We start from the raw sequence: 22,045 nt of genomic DNA on the forward strand, positions 1-22,045 counted from the left end.
GAGGAGGAGGAGGAGGAGGAGGAGGAGGAGGAGGAGGAGGAGGAGGAGGAGGAGCATGGAGAGGCGTTTATCTTAATGTGCCTGAATCACACAAGGAGTTCATAGAATGAAAGAGTTTAGGTTAACTCTCCATTTTTAGGTAGTTGTTAAAGGCATAATCTCGTTTTTTTTTTTTTTTGATGTGTGGTTGTATGAGGCACTGACTGGCACTGAGCGCTCACTGTTAGACAGGAAACTGAAGTTTGTAAACCACTCACTCTCTCACACCAAAGTCCATAGAGAAAATCAGTGACTTTAGCTCGTGGGGGGGAAACAGGAGCTGCTGGCCCCTGTGTCTCAGGCTGATTCTCAGCAGCAGGGGGCGCTCAAACTGCACTCAGCTCTGACTCCACGTCAGTGCCTCGTTTCTTTTGTTTGCTTGTTCTGACAGCGCAGTCTCACAGAGAAGATAACAGGACTAAAAACATCATTCAGAAGCTTGTACACAGATGTTCACCATCAGACTTATTTTAGATCTGTGGCTGTGGGAGGAGACAAAGAGCCTGAGCCTGACCTTCACACTGAGAGGTGATGTGAGGGAGGAGGAAACAGGGAGAGGCTCACACACTCACTCACTGTTTCACTGGACAATCAGCTGTGTTTCACACACTAAAATAAACAAAACATTTAACATTGTTTTTGCCATAAAACCATAAAAAATATGCTTGTTTCTTTCCCTTTGAAACTTAAAACATGTTATGTTGCCAATAAGATGAAATAAGAAAAGTTATAAAAACTAAAAACATTCAAGACTAAGCAAAGTGACCAAAGCTGAGCACAAATGATGGGAAAAGTGGAAAAAGTCAAACTTTGGGTCAATTTGATATTAAAATGATATTAAAATATCATATTAATGTGATACTAAAATAATATCACCATATTCCATCACGATAATGGCATTAATTAGTCAGCGCAGATAATTCAGAAGAGAAGAGACAATTTTCAAGAAAGAAAAATAATGATCACTTGATTTTACAAAGATTTAGCGATCTAAGAAACTCATCTACTGCAGCTTTAATTTGACATCCAAACAGCTGGATTTCAAAATAAAAGTTTGCTGTAGCATGTATCAATGGTTGGTTATGATTTTTCTGTTGCTGTAGCGCCACCATCGGGACTGTTGGCTAATGTCTGACATGAGAAGATCTGTGTGCAAAGTTTAAAAAAGATAAATGTCGCTACCGTTAGCAAAGTTGAGAATTTTACCTAAATTCCACACTGGTCAGCAAACTGTTAGCATTTAAATTTTAGTATTTGTCGAAAAACATCATATCCAAAGTTGCTATGTTAGCAACTTTGCTAACATTGGCAAATATTGCTACAATTAGCAAAGTCTCTAAATACTAGCAATTCTGCTACGTGTAGCAACATTGCTGACACTGGCAAACATTGCTACAATTAGCAAAGTCTCTAAATACTAGCAATTCTGCTACCTTTAGCAACATTGCTGACGCTGGCTAATGTTGCACAGTTCTGCTATGTTAGCAACTTTGCTAACGCAAAGGTTGGTTTATTTTTATTACATGGGAAAAATAAACAAAATAAAATGGCAGCCGCACCAGTTGATGCTCCGGCTGTAAATGTTTTAGTTTGACGAGGTTTGAAAGAAGATTGACGTTATTTTATGATCGTTTTACAATGAATGTCCACACGTGTGGAATATGAAGATCAAACGTAATAAGATGTAATTGTTCTTTTATGTCTCACTTTGGTTTCTCTCACATCATATAGTCATCACTTTTGTAATCAGTTAATTGGTTTGTACTAATAAACTATAAATATCTCAACTCTATGTCACAAAGTCCATTATTTAAATATCGCAGTTGTACGTTTGAATATAAACAAACATCAGGACTTAGAGTTCACATTCTCATGACTGTGAATTTCTCTCTGAAGAGTTAAAATATGTTTTTTTTACAGTAGTTGAGCTCAATTATGTTTAGGTTTATCATGTAAATGTTTATCTGTCTGAAGGATAAAGATTCATCTCAGACATGTGATTTACTTAACAATATGAACTATTAAATGTTTCATGACATTAAATTCTTCTTCTTTCAGCTTCTCCCTGTAGGGGGCGCCCCCAGCCGCTTGCCTGCCTCTTGTATTGTTTTAATGATCGATTTGGCAAATTAATTTCAATGAAGCGACGAAACTGTCCCTCAGAATGGCCGTGAGAATGACGCCTTCTTTCCCAAGTCTAAACCTGAGTAAAGTAACCAGAAGTGAAACAGTAACCAAACACAAACTATCGCTAACACGATCCATTTCCCACGAGTCGCCGTCACTTGTTTGTCTCTGTTGGTCTGCTCGATGTCCTCCTCGGTGCTCTGTGGACGCCTGCGATGAACTGCTGAGTCATCCAGGGTCGGTTGGTCGTGTGACGAAGAGTCGCTCGTCTCTGGTGATGAGGTGCATTCAGGAACTCGACCTGTTGCTATGAGGTCGTCTAATCCTAAAGTGGAAAAGACAGACTTGAGCAAACTCTCAGTTTGATCAAAGAACCAGTCAAAGATGGTCATGTTTGGTTCTTCCTCTGCTTTGCTGCCTCCTGCTGGTTATATTCGTCCTCTACGGCCTCTCCTTCTTCAGCTGTCACCTGTCCATCAAAGGAAAGTGAGTGACATCATCATCATCATCATCAGCGTCATCGTCATCATTGTAACCTTTTGCAAACATTCCTATGAAGTTGCAGTGACACGTCACTTCCTTGTGGACACTTTAAAGGATCACCTGTAAGATGAGTCAGCATCCGCACTACTGTGTAGTCACTAGGTGGCAGTGTTGTGATGGTGTGAACCTGCAGCCATCACCAGACGCCTGTGTGGAGTCACATGAGATGGAAAGAAGGTCAGAGGTGACGTTGCTGACCTCTGCTGGTCATTAAAGTTACTAATTGCTCACCTCGAAGTAAATAGGAGGGTTTTTCCAGTCAGAATGTGAGGTGATGAACACATGAAATGTCAGTGAGAATGTGAGGTGATGAACACATGAAAAGTCATCAGACAGCAGGTTTTTGCTGGTTGTTCCCGCTCGTTGTCAGTGTTTTGGCCTCGTGCACACGTCTGTCTAAACTCCAGGTTCACCAGGGACTGAGTCTTCTTCATGACGTGGTTCTTCACTGTTCTCTTCATGACCTTCATGATGAGTGAGGTGAGAGCCACAGGTCAGAGGTCGTTTGAGATTGGCACAGCACCTAAGATAAAATGGTAGAAAATTGATGGATGGATGATAATAATAATAATAATAATAATAACAATAATAATAACAAAATGATAATAATAATATAATATGATACATAACATAATAACAATCATGCATTTGTATTGGTGCATTTCGAGACCGTCAACAAACAAAATACAACACAACAACAAGGTTTCTGTCTCATTATGTACAGAGACTTGAGATAATGTATGTTGTGATTCGGGCCGATAGAAATAAACTGATTTGAATTGGTCCTGATTCTCACAAATGTCCAGTCCAGTTGTGATTGTGTTATTTTGTGGATGTGTAAATGACATTCTCAAAATAATAATAATATTAATGATGATGATGAAATGTGGATATTGTGTTCAATAGTTTGGTAAACAATCGTTTTGATTCCTCCGGTAAATACTTCGAGACAGTAGGTGGCGATAGTGCGTATCAACGTGGGTTGTCACCCGCAGGAAAACAGTAAAGAAGAAGCGGGGCTTTTATTGTGAAAGGTGTGATCATGCGGAAGTATCGTTGTTGTCGCTGCTGATGGTGAAGAAGTGACAAAGCGGGGCTTTTATTGTGAAAGGTGTGGTCGGGCGGAAGTGTCGTTGTTGTTCTCTCTCACAGACAGATAGACAGACACACACACAGAGTTTGTGTGTTTGTGTTTAAAGCAGTTATTTAAAAGATGCTCCGCGAGTCACAAACACGCGTTTAAACGCGTCTGTTTTCGTCACGCGGGTGTTTAAGCGTTTGACTGAAGCGGACAAACATGAGAAAGACGCCGCTGTCACGTGTGTTGTCTCCTGGAAGTGGATAGGTTGAGCGCAGCAGCGTCGGCTCCTCGTCTGTGAGTGTGTAAAATCTTTGTTTTACTTTGTTTAAACTTGTTGTTTTTGTGGGTAAAGGCGTCACAGCGACGCTCCGTCATGTTGAAACTCCGTGCGTTCGCTGTTTGTGTGAAAGAGACGGCGCGAAAATACAGTTTAAATCTCAACATTAGCTTAGCCGGGCTAACGCTAGTGAGTGTGTTAGCCTGTTAGCTAACAGCCCAGTGAACATAAATACAAACACATTGTGATTTAATTTAAATGCTTTTATTCTCGTCACGTTCTGTGTAAAGCGTGAAACCACGTTTTAATCACGCGAACGTGTGTTTTTAACCTCTGGCTGCTGCACTTTAGTCACTACGAGCTTTGCTTTGTTTTATTTGTGTTAGCAATTAAAGGTTTTTTCTATTGTCCACTAGTTTTTCATCAAACCACTTTAGAGTTCATTCGTTCATTCATTCATTGGTGTAAACTGTGTGTGAGAGAGTATTCAGGTCCTCATATTAAAGCGAGTATCGACGCAGCAGAGTTTGTGTTTGAAAAGTTAGTGTAAAATAAATTACAGACAGTGAAATTGAGCTGTTTGTGAAAAAACAACCGTGAGTCTGTATAATTTTTATTCACTTAGTGTATGTTTTCAATCACAATCTTTATTTATTCTGATTTTAGCAACTAAAGTTCTGAAAGTAATATTGACACAAGGGAGGTAGTTAAACTTTTTAAATGTGGCTGAAAGAACTGACGTGTATGAAAAAGTCATCCTCTCCATGAAGAACATGGATCACACGCTGTGCTTACTAATAATAAAAAGTATCAACAGAGAGATATTATTTAAAATAGTGAATATAAGTGCAGGCTCAAATGTGGATTGGAGAGACAGACTAATAATGTGGTCGAATAAATATTTATTTTAATAAGTTAACGTTTGTAATTAAAACTTAATAACTCAGTCAAATATATTGACTGCAATGATTAATAAAGATTAAAATACTGAGCGTTCACTTCATCTTTAATTGTGTTATAATTTTACCATTTTCATTTATTGATGCCATGCAATTTAGGAATAATTTTCTATTTTTTCTGCTGGGGACATATTTCGGTATTTAACAATGTCAGTAATCTGTTGGTACACGATGGACAGATAAATTGAGGATGAATATAATCTTTTGTTGCAGACTGTGCGTTCCTGTAGGTTTGTTGTGTTTTTGCTGTGAATGACTGTGTTCTTGTTGTTGTTTTGTGTTGCAGGAGTAACTGCTGCAGACAGAGTGCAGACGGTGCAGCTGTACAACTACAGGTGCAGCTTCGATATGACTAAGAGAAGCCCGTCTTACCAGCTTGTCAAAAGGTAAAAAGGCTTTTATTTGAGAGTGGTCGCTGTCACAGTGAGACGTTCAGATATTTCAAGAAAATAAGTCCAAACACATGCAGATTTGGGGGTTAGACAAACTGGACATTGACCGTAGGTGTGAATGTGAAAGTGAATGCTTGTTTGTCTCTGTGTCCCTGTGATGGACTTTATATCAACCTTTTCTCGACCTCCTGACCACTCAAACAGCTTTACACATTTTTTATTCATTCACACATTCATTCTTCATTATCTTTCGATAACTCTTGTGATCATGCTCTTGTACAGCTGTCAGGAGCAGTTTGGAGTTAAGTGTCTTTTCCCAGTGACTCATGAGCATGTAGACTCGCAGAGCCTGGGATCGAACCCCAACACTGAGGACAATTGTGTCTAAAGAGTGTGTCAATACAGTCAAACTTTTCCTTTAGATGCTAAAGTATCTAAACAGTGTAGTGATCAGTGGTGAGGTGTGACGGACATTTGTCAGACTCTTTGTCCTGCAGTGAACACAGAATGTATTGACTGGTTTTTCCTAACAGCGGTTAGGTACAGATGAACATTCCCATTCCGACATGTGACAGGATGCTGAACCATCACTGCAGAAGGAACCCGGAGCTTCACGATGAGCTGCAGATCCAGGCTGCGGTGGCAGCCGGAGACGTGTGCACGGTCCGGAGAATGCTGGAGCAGGGATACTCGCCCAAAGTCCGCGATGCCAACGGCTGGACGCTGCTCCACTTCTCTGCTGCCAAAGGAAAAGAGAGATGTGTCCGAGTCTTTCTGGAACATGGAGGTCAGAGGATTTTTATCTTGTCTTGTCTTTTTCTCTCCCTCTGGCTGCTGAAGCCTCACTTCATCTGTTGGTTGGCATTGGGCCCTGACAGGTTCTCACTGTTGACACTAGAGGGCGTTATTGCACTGAGTAAGACGGCCTTTCAGTCACTTTTGTGTGACTTGAAAAGTTTGTGTTAAAATATTGTTGTGCTAGAGTGAATATATGTACAATCTCCATGTCCAGGAAAAGTGAAAATTATCTTGGAAAATGGAACAAAAAGAACTCTCTCATTTTCTGACAATTCTACTGACAGGAAATCTAAATAAATCCCCATTGTGGTCACAATTATTAGTTATTCTTCTTCTACGGTACAATGTACGCAACCGGATGTGCGCGGACTAGTGCCCGGAGCAGGACCACTGCTGTTCAGGAGAACCGCTGTTTACGTAACCAGAACTGTTTTTTTCAGAGATCTCACTGAGCCCGAGATTACAATAAAACACAGCGTTCTCAGCAGTAACTGAACTGTTTGTTTAGAACCTTCAGGGCTTCATAAACAAGGTAATGACGCAGATACACACTAAAAAACAGCGTTAATAGGAACTTCCCGTCTAGTTCGGCATTAAAATTACTTTATAATTGAGTAAATGTTTTACTGTACGTGACCACTTGGGGGCACTCAAGCTGCGTTCTCATTCTGAGCACAGTGTTTGAGTTTTCTGTGTACTTTTCTAAAACTATAATTGCAACTGCAACTGTAATTATCAGCACAGACAAATGCTACATATAACCACTAGCGCCACCTCTGGGCTGCTGCAATATAACCCCTGTTTAGTAAACAATTATTAAAAAAAAAAAAGTGTTCCACAACCAGAAAATATTCACATATAAGAAGCTGGAAAAATCGCAGCAACTGGTTTGAGTTATTAAAGTAAAAACAGTCTGACTGCTTAGTGAGGTCAGCTCTCTCCTGTGTTTGACTGTTTTTCTTAAACTCCTCCCCCTCGTCTCCACAGCTGACCCCACAGTGAAGGACTTCATCGGCGGCTTCACAGCTCTTCATTACGCCGCCATGCACGGCAGAGCACGCATCGCCCGCCTCATGCTGGAGTCCGAGTTTCGCAGTGACATCATAAACGCCAAAAGCAACGACGGCTGGACGCCGCTGCACGTGGCCGCCCACTACGGCCGCGACACCTTCGTACGCCTCCTCCTCGAGTTCAGGGCCGAGGTGGATCCACTGAGCGACAAGGGCACCACGCCGCTGCAGCTGGCCATCATCCGCGAGCGCTCCAGCTGTGTGCGGATCCTCTTGGACCACGGCGCCAACATCGACATTCAGAACGGCTTCCTGCTGCGCTACGCCGTCATCAAAGGGAACCACTCGTACTGCCGCATGTTCCTGCAGAGGGGGGCCGACACCAACCTGGGACGCCTGGAGGACGGTCAGACTCCGCTGCACCTGACTGCTCTCAGAGACGATGTTCTGTGCGCACAGATGCTCTACACGTACGGAGCAGACACCAACTCCAGAAACTACGAGGGACATACGCCTTTGGCCATTTCTGCTGGCATGTCAGGAATCAGCCGACCCTGTCTGGACTTCCTCCAGGAGGTCACCAGTAAGTCTCACCCTGTCACCAGAGTCTCACCCTGTCACCACACACGCTGACCTTGTCACCACAGATTCTCACCCTCTCACCACATATTCTCGCCCCTCTCACTACAGAGTCTCACCCTCTCACCACACCCTGTCACCACAGATTCTCACCCTCTCACCACACACTCGCAGTCTTACCACACTCTCTCACCCTCTCACCACAGATTCTCACCCTCTCACCACAGATTCTCACCCTCTCACCACACACTCGCAGTCTTACCACACTCTCTCACCCTCTCACCACAGATTCTCACCCTCTCACCACAGATTCTTGCCCTCACCACACATTCTCACCCTGTCACCACACTCTCTCACCCTCTTACCACAGATTCTCGCTCCTCTCAACAGATTCTCACCCTCTCACCACAGATTCTCACCCCCTCACTAAAGATTCTCACCCTCTCACCACACACTGTCACCCTCTAACCACAGATTCTGGGCCCTCTCACACTGTCACCCTCTCACCACACACTGTCACCCTCTCACCACACTCTCTCACCCTCTCACTACAGATTCTCACCCTCTCACCACACTCTCTCACCCTCCCACTACAGATTCTCACCCTCTCACCACACTCTCTTGCCCTCTCACCACACACTCACACTCACCACAGATTTTCACCACAATCCCTCACCCTCTCACCACACTCTCACACCCTCTTACCACAGATTCACAGTCTCACCACAGATTCTCACCCTGTCACCACACATTCTCACCTTGTCACCACACTCTCTCACCCTCTCACTACAGATTCTCACCCTCTCACCACACTCTCTCACCCTCTCACCACAGATTCTCACCCTGTCACCACAGATTCTCACCCTCTCACCACACACTCGCAGTCTTACCACACTCTCTCACCCTCTCACCACAGATTCTCACCCTCTCACCACAGATTCTTGCCCTCACCACACATTCTCACCCTGTCACCACACTCTCTCACCCTCTTACCACAGATTCTCGCTCCTCTCAACAGATTCTCACCCTCTCACCACAGATTCTCACCCCCTCACTAAAGATTCTCACCCTCTCACCACACACTGTCACCCTCTAACCACAGATTCTGGGCCCTCTCACACTGTCACCCTCTCACCACACACTGTCACCCTCTCACCACACTCTCTCACCCTCTCACTACAGATTCTCACCCTCTCACCACACTCTCTCACCCTCCCACTACAGATTCTCACCCTCTCACCACACTCTCTTGCCCTCTCACCACACACTCACACTCACCACAGATTTTCACCACAATCCCTCACCCTCTCACCACACTCTCACACCCTCTTACCACAGATTCACAGTCTCACCACAGATTCTCACCCTGTCACCACACATTCTCACCTTGTCACCACACTCTCTCACCCTCTCACTACAGATTCTCACCCTCTCACCACACTCTCTCACCCTCTCACCACAGATTCTCACCCTCTCACCACACATTCTCACCCTTTTACCACACTCTCTCACCCTGTTACCACAGATTCTCACCCTCTCACCACAGATTCTCACCCTCTCACTACAGATTCTCGCCCTCTCACCACAGATTCTCACCCTCACCACACATTCTCACCCTCTCACCACACTCTCTCACCCTCTCACCACACATTCTCACATTTTAGTATCAGCTCAGCTGAACCTAATAAAAACACCAGGAACTATTAGTGATTTAGGAGGAAAGTATAGAACAGTTAGAAGTTCATGTTTTCATCTGTGGAATGAAAGGAAAGTGGGCGGGGCTTAGGCAGAGAAAGTGACAGATGTCTTTATTGTAAGTTGAGACGAGAGAAAGTATGAGAAACGTATCAAGTATTTTGTGTGAGAGGGTTTCAGATTGTTCACAGGGAACAATGGTCACATTCCTCTTCCCTCAACTTTGATATCTTTGATATCAAAGAGCCGAGCAGTGATTCAGAGCAGCTCGTTCACAGACAGATCACATGTCTGCTGGCTTTTTCACGACACCTCCACCACCTGGATTAACTGCTGCCATCAAAGACTCGTCCCTCGCTGAGTGACAGACACCGTCGGCTCTTTTCTGCCGCTCACACAAAAGCTTTTACGTCTTCACCTGTGAACCAAACAGACGTGAAACTGGGAACAATAACAGCTGTTTCATGGCCACTAATATAAACTTTACTCATTATCAAAAGTAATAAGTTATGTTTTTTTAAAAATACAATCAAAAAGTGAACAAAAGGTTACTTTAATTTTAATAAAGTGGATTCAGTTACAAGAGAAAGTTGAAGTAAAAGATTATTATATAACAGTATAGATTTTACACTATTTTTTACACAGTTTTCTTTGTTTTTACTTATTTTTAGTGCTGGACACGTTAACAACATTAGCCGTGTCAACTTTCACGCACATTAACGCATGATGTGTTTCCATGACGACGGACCGGAAAAAGACGTGCGTGACTTCAGGTGGCACTCGAGTCTAGGCACTGTTTATCAGTTAGCTCCATTAGCGCCGTTAGCGCGCCTACAGTGGAACTGGAGTGGCCTCCAGCGGAAGAGAGCAGTGCTACAAATAACCAGCGTACCTGTGTACTGTGTATGTTTTAGGGCTGTGAGATATGACCTCAAATCAATATCACCATATATTGAGCAGATCACCTCAATAATGATAAGTTTGAAGACTCTAGATGACGTCATCGCCACATTTGCATAATTGACCATTTGCCTGATATTATGATGTGCACCGATATCAGTACTGACACTTATCAGACATAACATATATACATATATATATATATATATACATACATACATACATATATATATATATATATATATATATATATATATATATATGTATATATGTAATTATCGAATATATCGTAATTCATATTTTATTATATAATCTTTATGAATAATGTAGATGTAATGTAACGTAGGTAACGTTTCATACTCGTTTATGGTTTTGAAGGAAACAGAAATAACATGTCACGTATTCATGACATCCCAATTTTTTTGTCAATTTTATACTTCCACCTTCTCCCTTTAGGGGGCGCCACAATGGATTATCTGCCTCCGTCTTGTCCTCTCTCTTACTTGTCCTCTTCTGTGCCACCAGCTGTCCTCATGTCCTCGTGAACATTCTCTGTGGTCTTCCTTCTTTGACGTCCTTTGTCCAACAGCATCACTGTCCCTCCGCTGCACGTGTCCTCCTCACATGTCCACATGTCCTCGGCACATGTCCTCGGCACATGTCCTCTTGCACATGTCCTCTGCACATGTCCTCTGCACATGTCCTCTTGCACATGTCCTCTGCACATGTCCTCTGCGCATGTCCACATGTCCTCTTGCACATGTCCTCGGCACATGTCCTCTGCACATGTCCACATGTCCTCTGCACATGTCCTTTGCACATGTCCTCTGCACATGTCCTCTGCACATGTCCTCGGCACATGTCCTCTGCACATGTCCACATGTCCTCTGCACATGTCCTCTGCACATGTCCTCTGCACATGTCCTCTGCACATGTCCTCTGCACATGTCCACATGTCCTCTGCACATGTCCTCTGCACATGTCCTCGCCACATGTCCTCGGCACATGTCCTCTGCACATGTCCTCTGCACATGTCCTCTGCACATGTCAACCTTCTCTCTCTGACTTGATGTCCAAATCTTCTGCAGAGACAGCAGACTTTATTTACTGCTAAAATCCTTTACAAGGTTAAAAAGCCTCAGTGTTTTTCCACATTCTGATTTTGTCTTTTTTTCCAGGACAACCTCGGACTCTGCAGGACTTGTGTCGGATAGAGATCCGCCAGTGCATCGGCCTCCAGAGTCTGAAGCTGCTGGACGATCTACCCATCGCAAAAGTCATGAAAGACTATTTAAAACACAAGTTTGACAATGTGTGAGGACAATGATGAGGGAGAGGGAGACTTTCTAACGTCCCCTGCTGTCAGGAATGAAGACTATGCAATCACCAGGTCCACAGGTCTGTAGTCTGACGCTGAGCGATGGTTCGTCCACACGTCTCTTTGTCCAGTTTAACGACGTGAATGGCTTCCCTAGTCCAGTTTGACCGAGCGAGCGGCTGCTGCTGCTGCTGCTGAAGGAGAATCGGATCTCGTTCATGTCATCAACTGTAATCTCATCTGCTTTTATCAGTTCATTCACTTTAATCTGGTTCCTCTGATGTTCAGTCTTCAGCAGAACGCTTTTTATTCTAATCTGGTTCCCAACTTCATTTTTACTGCTGAAGATAAAATGACGTGGAAACTGAGAAGCTTCACAGATCATAGCAGCGCCTCCCTGTGGCTGAGAGCTCAGACTCCTGTGAAAATCCATGTCAGTTTAAGTCCATGATTTCTACATCACATGTTCATGTCTTTATCTCACTGTTAGACAGACTTTTCCAACAGGAAACTCAAGTTTGTTAACCACTCACTCTCCCACACCAAAGTCCATAGAGAAAATCAGTGATTTTAACATCACAGCACACAGGAGTTGTTGATCCACTGTTGCCTCCATCACTAAGTTCAAATGTCTTATTTTGTCACTTCAGTGTTTGAAATCCTTTGTTCAGATTGACCTCAGTGACACAAAGTGACCACACGAGGCAGCAGTAGACCAGCAGCTCCTGTGTCCCTGGGAGCTAAAATCACTGATTTTCTCTATAGACTTTGGTGTGGGAGAGTGAAGATCCTGTCGTGTTTGTCGTTCTTACAGCACGTCCTCGTCAACGTTTGAAGTGAGTGAGTTCATGTTCACACACTCGCTGTGTTTTTTTATCTTTGAGGAACAGTGTGTGTATTTTCTGACACACACACACACACACACACTCTTACAGTCGGTGTAAATATGTACAACAGATATTTTTGTAGACTTTATTTAAGCCTTGTTCTCTGCTCTTCTTAACGTATTTAAAGTTTGGATATAATATAAGGATCTGTTGCTGATCTGTTTGTTGTGACTTATTATTATTATTATTATTATTGTTTTTTGTTTGTGTGGTTCAGGTGACTGCAATATTCTGACAATTAAAAATAGACATTTAAATCATTTTTTTACGTTGTCTCTAAATCACAAATATTCACATGCTTTAAAGTGTTTGCTCATTAACTGGGCAGCAGATTATTATCACCGTTTACATTAAATATGAATTTGAATTAGACGAGTAACAAAAGGAAGTGGGAGGAGTTAGAGAAAAATATTTTTGAAGGGGTTTGTTTTTAATCTTCATGCAACCTTTTTTTTAAGTCTTTTTTCTCTTTAGACCTGATCATTTAAAAAATATAGATATTTTTTAGCACTTTAACTCTCTTTAAAGGTGTATTATTTAATAAATCTAAAGCGAATGGCTGTAAAATCCTCATATGTCACAAAGAATCTGGAATAATGTTCATATAACAAACTGAACTCACCAACAACAACAGTACAGTCAAAATATTTGCATTAAAAATATATATTTTGCAGACTGTAAATCATGTTTATGTTTTGAAATCATGTTTTGGCATGTGGCGCCACCTACCGCCGTCTACCCATCATTGCAGTCAGTCGAGTCTCAGCTGCCGAGCAACCACGGGTTGCCAGTTACGTCAGAAAACGAAACCTAAAAGACCTCGGTATTTTGAATTTGAAAGTAGTAACTGTTTTTGGCCACATTCTTACATATGGCGCCTTTAAATGCTACTTTTTCAAATGCAGTTACACAATGTTGTACATTAAATATGCAGTATTTTCCATGTACTACATGATCATAAGATTTACTCTGGAGGAATAACACAGTCTGACATTTGATTTTTTTCTTTTCTCCGTAATCGTCATTTACTCCCGCTCAGCACCTTAGGGCCAAAAATGTCCCGTTCATGTTCATTGTGATTTTAAAAAATGTTGGTTTTCTTTCACCTTAATTTAGTCTTAACATCATTCCTGATTATAAAAATGTAATTTACTCGACAACAACACTGCCACCTGCTGGATTTCTGGGGAAATTACATATATACCAAACGGGGGAAAATAGGTCAAAATGAAAGAAAGAGATGATTTTGTTGTAATGACAGGTTTTCAATGATGACACTTTATGTACATAAGGTGAACAACTATTTTTCTAGATGATGTTTGAAGTCACTTTTTAAAAAATGTTTTTTTTTTAAAGTTATTAAAACAAAAATAAACTAAAGTTGCAGGAGGGTTAAAAAAAAGTTTTTCAAACATTCTGATGTCTGAAAAACACAAACGTATAAAACAAGAAGGCGTGTTTTCGTCGTCGCGCTCATGTTTCATTTGACCTTTGACCTTCAGTTGAAGAAAGTGAAACTGAGAAAATGATATTTTTCAAACAAACAAATGTCTGCGTCTACGTTGTCGAGTTTATATCAAATGCCAAGTCACATTTACGTCGGCGTCGGAAACATTTCTTTCTCCACTGTTTTGCTTAGACTGTGATTCAGTTAAAAATGCGTTTGATTCACATTCTGTGTGTGTGTGTGTGTGTGCACATATGTGTGTGTTTCATAGTAAGTGCGTGTGTGTTTCATAGAGAGTGTGTGTGTGTGTGTTTTATAGTGTGTCTGTGCGTGTGCGTGCCTTCTTCAGTCAGTTCCTCAGCAGACATTGATCGTCACAGTCAGGGAAAAACGCGTCAATCACACGAGTCTTCCTCACCACCAACTACTGAATGTACAGAATATGCAGATGTAAAGAAACGAAGTGTGTAAATAAACTGAGGTTAATGTTTCTGCTGAGTCACCCTTTCTCTGTGTGAGAGTGAAAGTCAAAAGAAAAAGGTTTTAAAGCTCACATAGAGTGGTCCTGTTGCACATATATGTTAGTTATGGAGGTCTACTTACATACATTAACTTGTTTTTATGCTCAAAAACCTCCTAGTTGCTGTAAACGAGCTGATAGAAATCCTCTTTTCTGACGTTGTTCCTCAGTCGCGCTATTTCAGACTGATATCTCAAACCCAGAAGACAGAGAGAGTTGTGATTGGTCAGCCAGCGTAGAGCCTTCCCAACTGTCTTGTGATTGGCCAATACCCGGAAGTGACATAATCAGCACACCTGCTCTCAGTTTCTTCACGACTCCCCGCCTCAGTCCCTTTTACGACTTTGACCCGGCGTCAGACCCAGAGTCAGAAGACACCGTCGCTCCTGAAACACAGTGACTGAACTGTTTGTTTCGAAACTTCCGGGCTTCGTAAACAAGGTAATGACGCAGATACACACTAAAAAACATATATACATGTGCACATACAACATATAAAAACGTAAAATTGACATCGCAAAATCTGAAACATCATTTTCAAGATCGTGATTTGACGTCTCCTGCTTCGATGTCACGTGATCTCAAATATCAAGTGGTGAGGAACTCCAGCTTCTCTGTAGAGAACTTCTTCTTCTTCTTCTCTGAACGTTTTGTCTCTTCTTCCTGAGGAATTCTGGGTAAAAAAAAGTTCACCTGGACTAAGAAGAGTCCAGCTCAGACTGAGTCCAGGTGAACTAACGGCAGCACTGATGTGTTTCTCTCAGTGCTAATGTTACATGACGAGACAATGAGACGCTTCAGACAGAAGAACAACAGTGTCTTTGTTTGAGCGGCTCAGTGTCGTCTAAAAATATCTCTGCTCTTCTTCCTCTCATATTTAATAACACAGCTACATCATCATCATCATCATCACACACACACACACACACACACACGTCTGCTACAATTAGTGATGATGGAACATAAATCACACGTTCATCAGGTCCAGTCTAAGTTTCACAGAGAAAATGTCTGATATGAGAAATGTTGACAAAGTTTGACTTCTTTATCTCACTGTTAGACAGAAGTTTGTAAACCACTCACTCTCCCACACCAAAGTCCATAGAGAAAATGGGGTGATTTTTGCTCACAGGGACACAGGAGCTGCTGGTCTACTGCTGCCTCGTGTGGTCACTTTGTGTCACTGAGGTCAACAAAGGTTTTCAAACACTAAGACATTTGAACTTAGTGATGGAGGCAACAGTGGATCAACAACTCCTGTGTGCTGTGATGTTAAAATCACTGATTTTCTCTATGGACTTTGGTGTGGGAGAGTGAGTGACTTTGGTGTGGGAGAGTGAGTGACTTTGGTGTGAGAGAGTGAGTGACTTTGGTGTGGGAGAATGAGTGACTTTGTTGTGAGAGAGTGAGTGACTTTGGTGTGAGAGAGTGAGTGACTTTGGTGTGGGAGAATGAGTGACTTTGCTGTGGGAGAGTGAGTGACTTTGGCGTGGGAGAGTGAGTGACTTTGGCGTGGGAGAGTGAGTGACTTTGGCGTGGGAGAGGGAGTGACTTTGGCGTGGGAGAGTGAGTGACTTTGGCGTGGGAGAGTGAGTGACTTTGGCGTGAGAGAGTGAGTGACTTTGGCGTGGGAGAGTGAGTGACTTTGGCGTGGGAGAGTGAGTGACTGGTGTGGGAGAGTGAGTGACTTTGGTGTGAGAGAGTGAGTGACTTTGGTGTGAGAGAGTGAGTGACTTTGGTATGAGAGAGTGAGTTACTTTGGTGTGGGAGAGTGAGTGACTTTGGTGTGGGAGAGTGAGTTACTTTGGTGTGGGAGAGTGAGTGACTTTGGTGTGGGAGAATGAGTGACTTTGCTGTGGGAGAGTGAGTGACTTTGGCGTGGGAGAGTGAGTGACTTTGGCGTGGGAGAGTGAGTGACTTTGGCGTGGGAGAGTGAGTGACTTTGGCGTGGGAGAGGGAGTGACTTTGGCGTGGGAGAGTGAGTGACTTTGGCGTGGGAGAGTGAGTGACTTTGGCGTGGGAGAGTGAGTGACTTTGGCGTGAGAGAGTGAGTGACTTTGGCGTGGGAGAGTGAGTGACTTTGGCGTGGGAGAGTGAGTGACTGGTGTGGGAGAGTGAGTGACTTTGGTGTGAGAGAGTGAGTGACTTTGGTGTGAGAGAGTGAGTGACTTTGGTATGAGAGAGTGAGTTACTTTGGTGTGGGAGAGTGAGTGACTTTGGTGTGGGAGAGTGAGTGACTTTGGTGTGGGAGAGTGAGTGACTTTGGTGTGGGAGAGTGAGTGACTTTGGTGTGGGAGAGTGAGTGGTTTACAAACTTCAGACTAACATTGATATAAAGACGTGATCATGTGACATAGATATTGTTGTGCGCAGGTGGTTTTATGTGTGACTCTTGTTTTTTGAGCTGAGTCAGGATTCATACGTTCACTGTCTCTGTGCTTCATCGTTGCAGGATGAATAAATGAATGAATGAATGAATGAAACATAAATTTGTCCTCCAGGAAACTAGGAGACATTCCAGCAGCTGACATCGGCTCATTTCCTCCGTCTTCTGTCAAGGAACTCTTTATCTTCCTGCTCGCTTCAGGAGACAAGCATGTGTGTGTGTGTGTGTGTGTGTGTGTGTGTGTGTGTGTGTGTGTGTGTGTGTGTGTGTGTGTGTGTGTGTGTGTGTGTGTGTGTGTGTGTGTGTGTGTGTGTGTGTGTGTGTGTGTGTGTGTGTGTGTGTGTGTGTGTGTGTGTGTGTGTGTGTGAGAGACTGACGCTGAACACTGACCAAACAAAGACGCTCATTCTGACCGCCAGCTAGCATTAGCCACTGTTAGCTGCAGCATTTTATTGAGACTTCATTTTGGTGGTGAAAGTCTCTCACACACACACACTCTGTCTCTGTCTCTGACTCTGACTCTGTCTCTGTCTCTGACTCTGTCTCTGTCTCTGACTCTGTCTCTGTCTCTGACTCTGTCTCTGACTCTGTCTCTGTCTCTGTCTCTGTCTCTGTCTTTGTCTCTGTCTCTGTCTCTGTCTCTGACTCTGACTCTGTCTCTGTCTCTGTCTCTGTCTCTGACTCTGTCTTTGTCTCTGTCTCTGTCTCTGACTCTGACTCTGACTCTGTCTCTGTCTCTGACTCTGACTCTGTCTCTGTCTGTCTCTGTCTCTGTCTCTGACTCTGTCTCTGACTCTGTCTCTGTCTCTGTCTCTGACTCTGTCTTTGTCTCTGTCTCTGTCTCTGTCTCTGACTCTGACTCTGTCTCTGTCTGTCTCTGTCTCTGTCTCTGTCTCTGACTCTGTCTCTGACTCTGTCTCTGTCTCTGTCTCTGACTCTGTCTTTGTCTCTGTCTCTGTCTCTGACTCTGTCTCTGTCTCTGTCTCTGACTCTGTCTCTGACTCTGACTCTGACTCTGTCTCTGTCTCTGTCTCTGTCTCTGTCTCTGACTCTGTCTCTGTCTCTGTCTCTGACTCTGTCTCTGTCTCTGACTCTGACTCTGTCTCTGTCTCTGTCTCTGACTCTGTCTCTGTCTCTGTCTCTGTCTCTGTCTCTGACTCTGTCTCTGTCTGTCTCTGTCTCTGACTCTGTCTCTGTCTGTCTCTGTCTCTGTCTCTGACTCTGTCTCTGACTCTGTCTCTGACTCTGTCTCTGACTCTGACTCTGTTTCTGACTCTGTCTCTGACTCTGTCTCTGACTCTGACTCTGACTCTGACTCTGTCTCTGTCTCTGTCTCTGACTCTGTCTCTGTCTCTGTCTCTGACTCTGTCTCTGACTCTGTCTCTGTCTCTGTCTCTGTCTCTGACTCTGTCTCTGTCTCTGACTCTGTCTTTGTCTCTGTCTCTGACTCTGACTCTGACTCTGTCTCTGTCTCTGTCTCTGTCTCTGACTCTGTCTCTGTCTGTCTCTGTCTCTGTCTCTGACTCTGTCTCTGACTCTGACTCTGTCTCTGTCTCTGTCTCTGACTCTGTCTCTGTCTCTGTCTCTGTCTCTGTCTCTGACTCTGTCTCTGTCTCTGACTCTGTCTCTGTCTCTGTCTCTGTCTCTGTCTCTGTCTCTGACTCTGTCTCTGTCTCTGACTCTGTCTCTGTCTCTGACTCTGTCTCTGACTCTGACTCTGTCTCTGTCTCTGTCTCTGACTCTGTCTCTGTCTCTGTCTCTGTCTCTGTCTCTGTCTCTGTCTCTGTCTCTGACTCTGTCTCTGTCTCTGTCTCTGTCTCTGACTCTGTCTCTGTCTCTGTCTCTGACTCTGTCTTTGTCTCTGTCTCTGACTCTGTCTCTGTCTTTGTCTCTGACTCTGACTCTGTCTCTGTCTCTGTCTCTGACTCTGTCTCTGTCTCTGTCTCTGACTCTGACTCTGACTCTGTCTCTGTCTCTGTCTCTGACTCTGTCTCTGTCTCTGACTCTGTCTCTGTCTCTGTCTCTGTCTCTGACTCTGTCTCTGACTCTGTCCCTCAGGTGTGTCTCGGTGTGTCTCGGATGTTTTAAAAACATTAACATACACACTTGACTTTTCAGATGTTAATGAAGTTTAAAAATAAACCTGGAGAGGTTTTTTATTTAGAAAGAGTTTAAACTGCACTTCCTGACGTTAATGAGCTCAAACTCTTCTTTTCTTCTCTCAAGAGCTTCAGACTTTTCAAAGATTCCTGTAAACGTTTCTTTCTGAAGATTCTTCGTAGACGATGAAAGCAGCACGTGGACGACGAAGCCTCCGCTGATGTAACAGGACTGTTTTTATTCACATTTAACATATGTGGAAATGTAGAAATGTGTAAATGATATATTCATATAAACAATGCAACTCAAAATACTTCCCCAGATAAGATATTAAACATAAAAGTTAAAAAATAGGAAAAACTATCACAGAATCATAGAAATCAATATGCAAATATAAATAAATAAAAATGATAAAGATAAATATGATACAAGATGTTGAAACCAGGTGAAAAATGTGACCTTTATTTCATGATATCATTATAAGTCTTCACACAGTTAACATGTAAACAACAGACAGGATTCTGTTCCTCTGTTTCTGTTTTCGACACACTTTTCAAACAGGAAACTGAAGTTTGTAAACCACTCACTCTCCCACACCAAAGTCCATAGAGAAAATCAGTGATTTTAGCTCACAGGGACACAGGAGCTGCTGGTCTTCTGCTGCCTCGTGTGGTCACTTTGTGTCACTGAGGTCAATCTGAACAAAGGATTTCAAACACTGAAGTGACAAAATAAGACATTTGAACTTAGTGATGGAGGCAACAGTGGATCAACAACTCCTGTGTGCTGTGATGTTAAAATCACTGATTTTCTCTATGGACTTTGGTGTGGGAGAGTGAGTGGTTTACAAACTTCAGTTTACACAAGGTAAAGTCTGTCCAACAGTGAGATAAAGAAGTGATCGTGTGAAATAGATATTATTACATTAGTTGGTTTTTTTTAAGTGGATAAAATCTGTTTTTTTGTCCACCAAGAGTCTGTCTCAGGCTGGTTCTCAGCAGCAGGGGGCGCTCACAGCATAGTCAGCTCTGACTTTGTGTAAAACTGAAACATCGCTTTGAGAGAAAATCACTTCTTTTTTAAAGTTTCTTCTCAGTGAGTGAAGCAGAGTCTCACAGACGAGCTCCAGGTTTCTACACAATAGAGTGTATTGATTCAGCGCGTTACTGTGCGTGTGTGCGTGTGTGTGTGTGTGTGTGTGTGTGTGTGTGTGTGTGTGCGTGTGTGCGTGCGTGCGTGCGTGCGTGTGTGTGTTCAAGTTCTTTCTGAGCGTTTCTGTGGAACAGGAGAACAGCCGATATCTCCTCTGTGACTCTGCCATTAAAGCATTGCATTTCTCAGCAAACACACAGGTGTGTGTGTGTGTGTGTGTGTGTGTGTGCTGGTGTGGCCCATTTTAAATACTTAAAATATATTTATCTTGTAACCAAATTGTTATGTTATGTGTTTCATTAAAAATTCATAAAAAAATAAAATTACATTTGAACTATGAATATCTACACTGTAAAAAAATATAAAAATGGGTTAGTGTTACCTTAACAAAAACTGAATATTTGCTGACTTTACACATATTTAATAAATTCACTCAAGATTTTGATGATTTACAATCTACACTCGGTACATTTAGAGCACAAAACACATTTTTCTGTAAATGATAATAAAAAATAAAGTGTCCAAATTAAGATAACAGATCGCAAAGTATTTTATTTATTTATTTATTTTAAGTTATCCTAAACTCTGAACCCAACTAACCTAAACCTAACTTATTTCTGTTTCTTTGCAACATAAGTCATTGAAATATGAGGCGAAGACATGTTTTTTATGTTCATTCAAACAGAGTAGAGCGCCCCCTGTCCTGAAGACTGTGCACGATGACATTACCCATGATGCATTGTCTGGACTTGAAGCAACGGAACCAAACATGACGTCGACTATCACAACCAGGTTCTGCTGAGTCATGACTTCTCTGAAAGCTCTTCGCTGCTCGCTGATCTGAGCAAAGTCAAGAGTTCTTCTGTCGTCTTCACTTGTCTTTTCTACGTCCACCGATGATCCACTGCCAAATAATGAGCCGGTATCTGTACCCACCAACAGACTGATGTGACTGCCAAATAATGAGCTTAGATCAGCTTGAATGTCGTTCTCTGAGTGACACACGTGAGATTGTGACAGTGATGAGAGAGTCTGTGTCTGAGCTCCTTCTCTTTCATTTTGTCGGTGAATGGATGAGCAAATTGGTCTGATGTGAAAAACACAAAGGCTTCTCTTTGGTGCTGAAGCAGACGGGATAATGGGCTGATGTGAGAGGGTGAGAAACAGCCAGGAGTAAGAAACATGAAGAGATCATCATGTCACTGCAGACAGAGAGGACAGGTGTGTGTGTGTGTGTGTGTGAGTGTGAGACTGCAAACTGAGCTCACACTATCACCCAACAACATACGCACTATAACCAGGTTATTTATTATTTACTGCCATTTTTGCTGCCACGTTTTCAATGTACAGTACAGTGGCCCAGGCAAAAGAAAAAACACCACCAACAACAACAACAACAGTAAAGAGAACCAATCAAAAAATGCTTTGTGGTGATGTGGCCAATCAGTGTGAGTAATTATTCATGTACAGTGTAGGGCAAAAGTTAGCAGGATGTTTGATATTCGCTGGATATTCGTTTCCGAAAGACATTTTCTCAATCAACAAATAGACATTTTCTCATTCTGATTGCTGTAGTAGTTGCCAATGGTTGACAGCTACTTACTACAGGTGAAGTTTTGTTGATTTCTGCCATTTTTGTGAAATAGTATAAAATTAAATATTTAAAAAATTCACCAAAAATCAACAAATAGACATTTTCTCATTCTGATTGCTGTAGTAGTTGCCAATCGTAGGCAGCTGTTGAACAAAATGACATTTCCATCGTCTGTTTGCTGTAGGCGGCTTGTTGTCTACTACTTCGACATAGTCAACAAGTCATTTTTTTCATTACAGAG

General features: G+C 42.7%; 1 protein-coding gene across 1 annotated transcript; it reads left to right on the top strand.

Moving 5' to 3' along the window:
- Positions 1–5,964: 5,964 nt before the first annotated feature.
- Positions 5,965–12,198, top strand: asb7 (ankyrin repeat and SOCS box containing 7; the record flags this gene model as incomplete). Its single annotated transcript, XM_083900406.1, has 3 exons — positions 5,965–6,205; positions 7,204–7,809; positions 11,579–12,198. 3 exons carry the CDS (start codon positions 5,965–5,967, stop codon positions 11,716–11,718), a joined length of 987 nt encoding a protein of 328 aa, XP_083756532.1. The 3' UTR covers positions 11,719–12,198.
- Positions 12,199–22,045: the final 9,847 nt, after the last annotated feature.

Source organism: Microchirus variegatus, assembly GCF_963457635.1.
Source record: "Microchirus variegatus genome assembly, chromosome: 14".
Lineage (NCBI taxonomy): Eukaryota > Metazoa > Chordata > Actinopteri > Pleuronectiformes > Soleidae > Microchirus > Microchirus variegatus.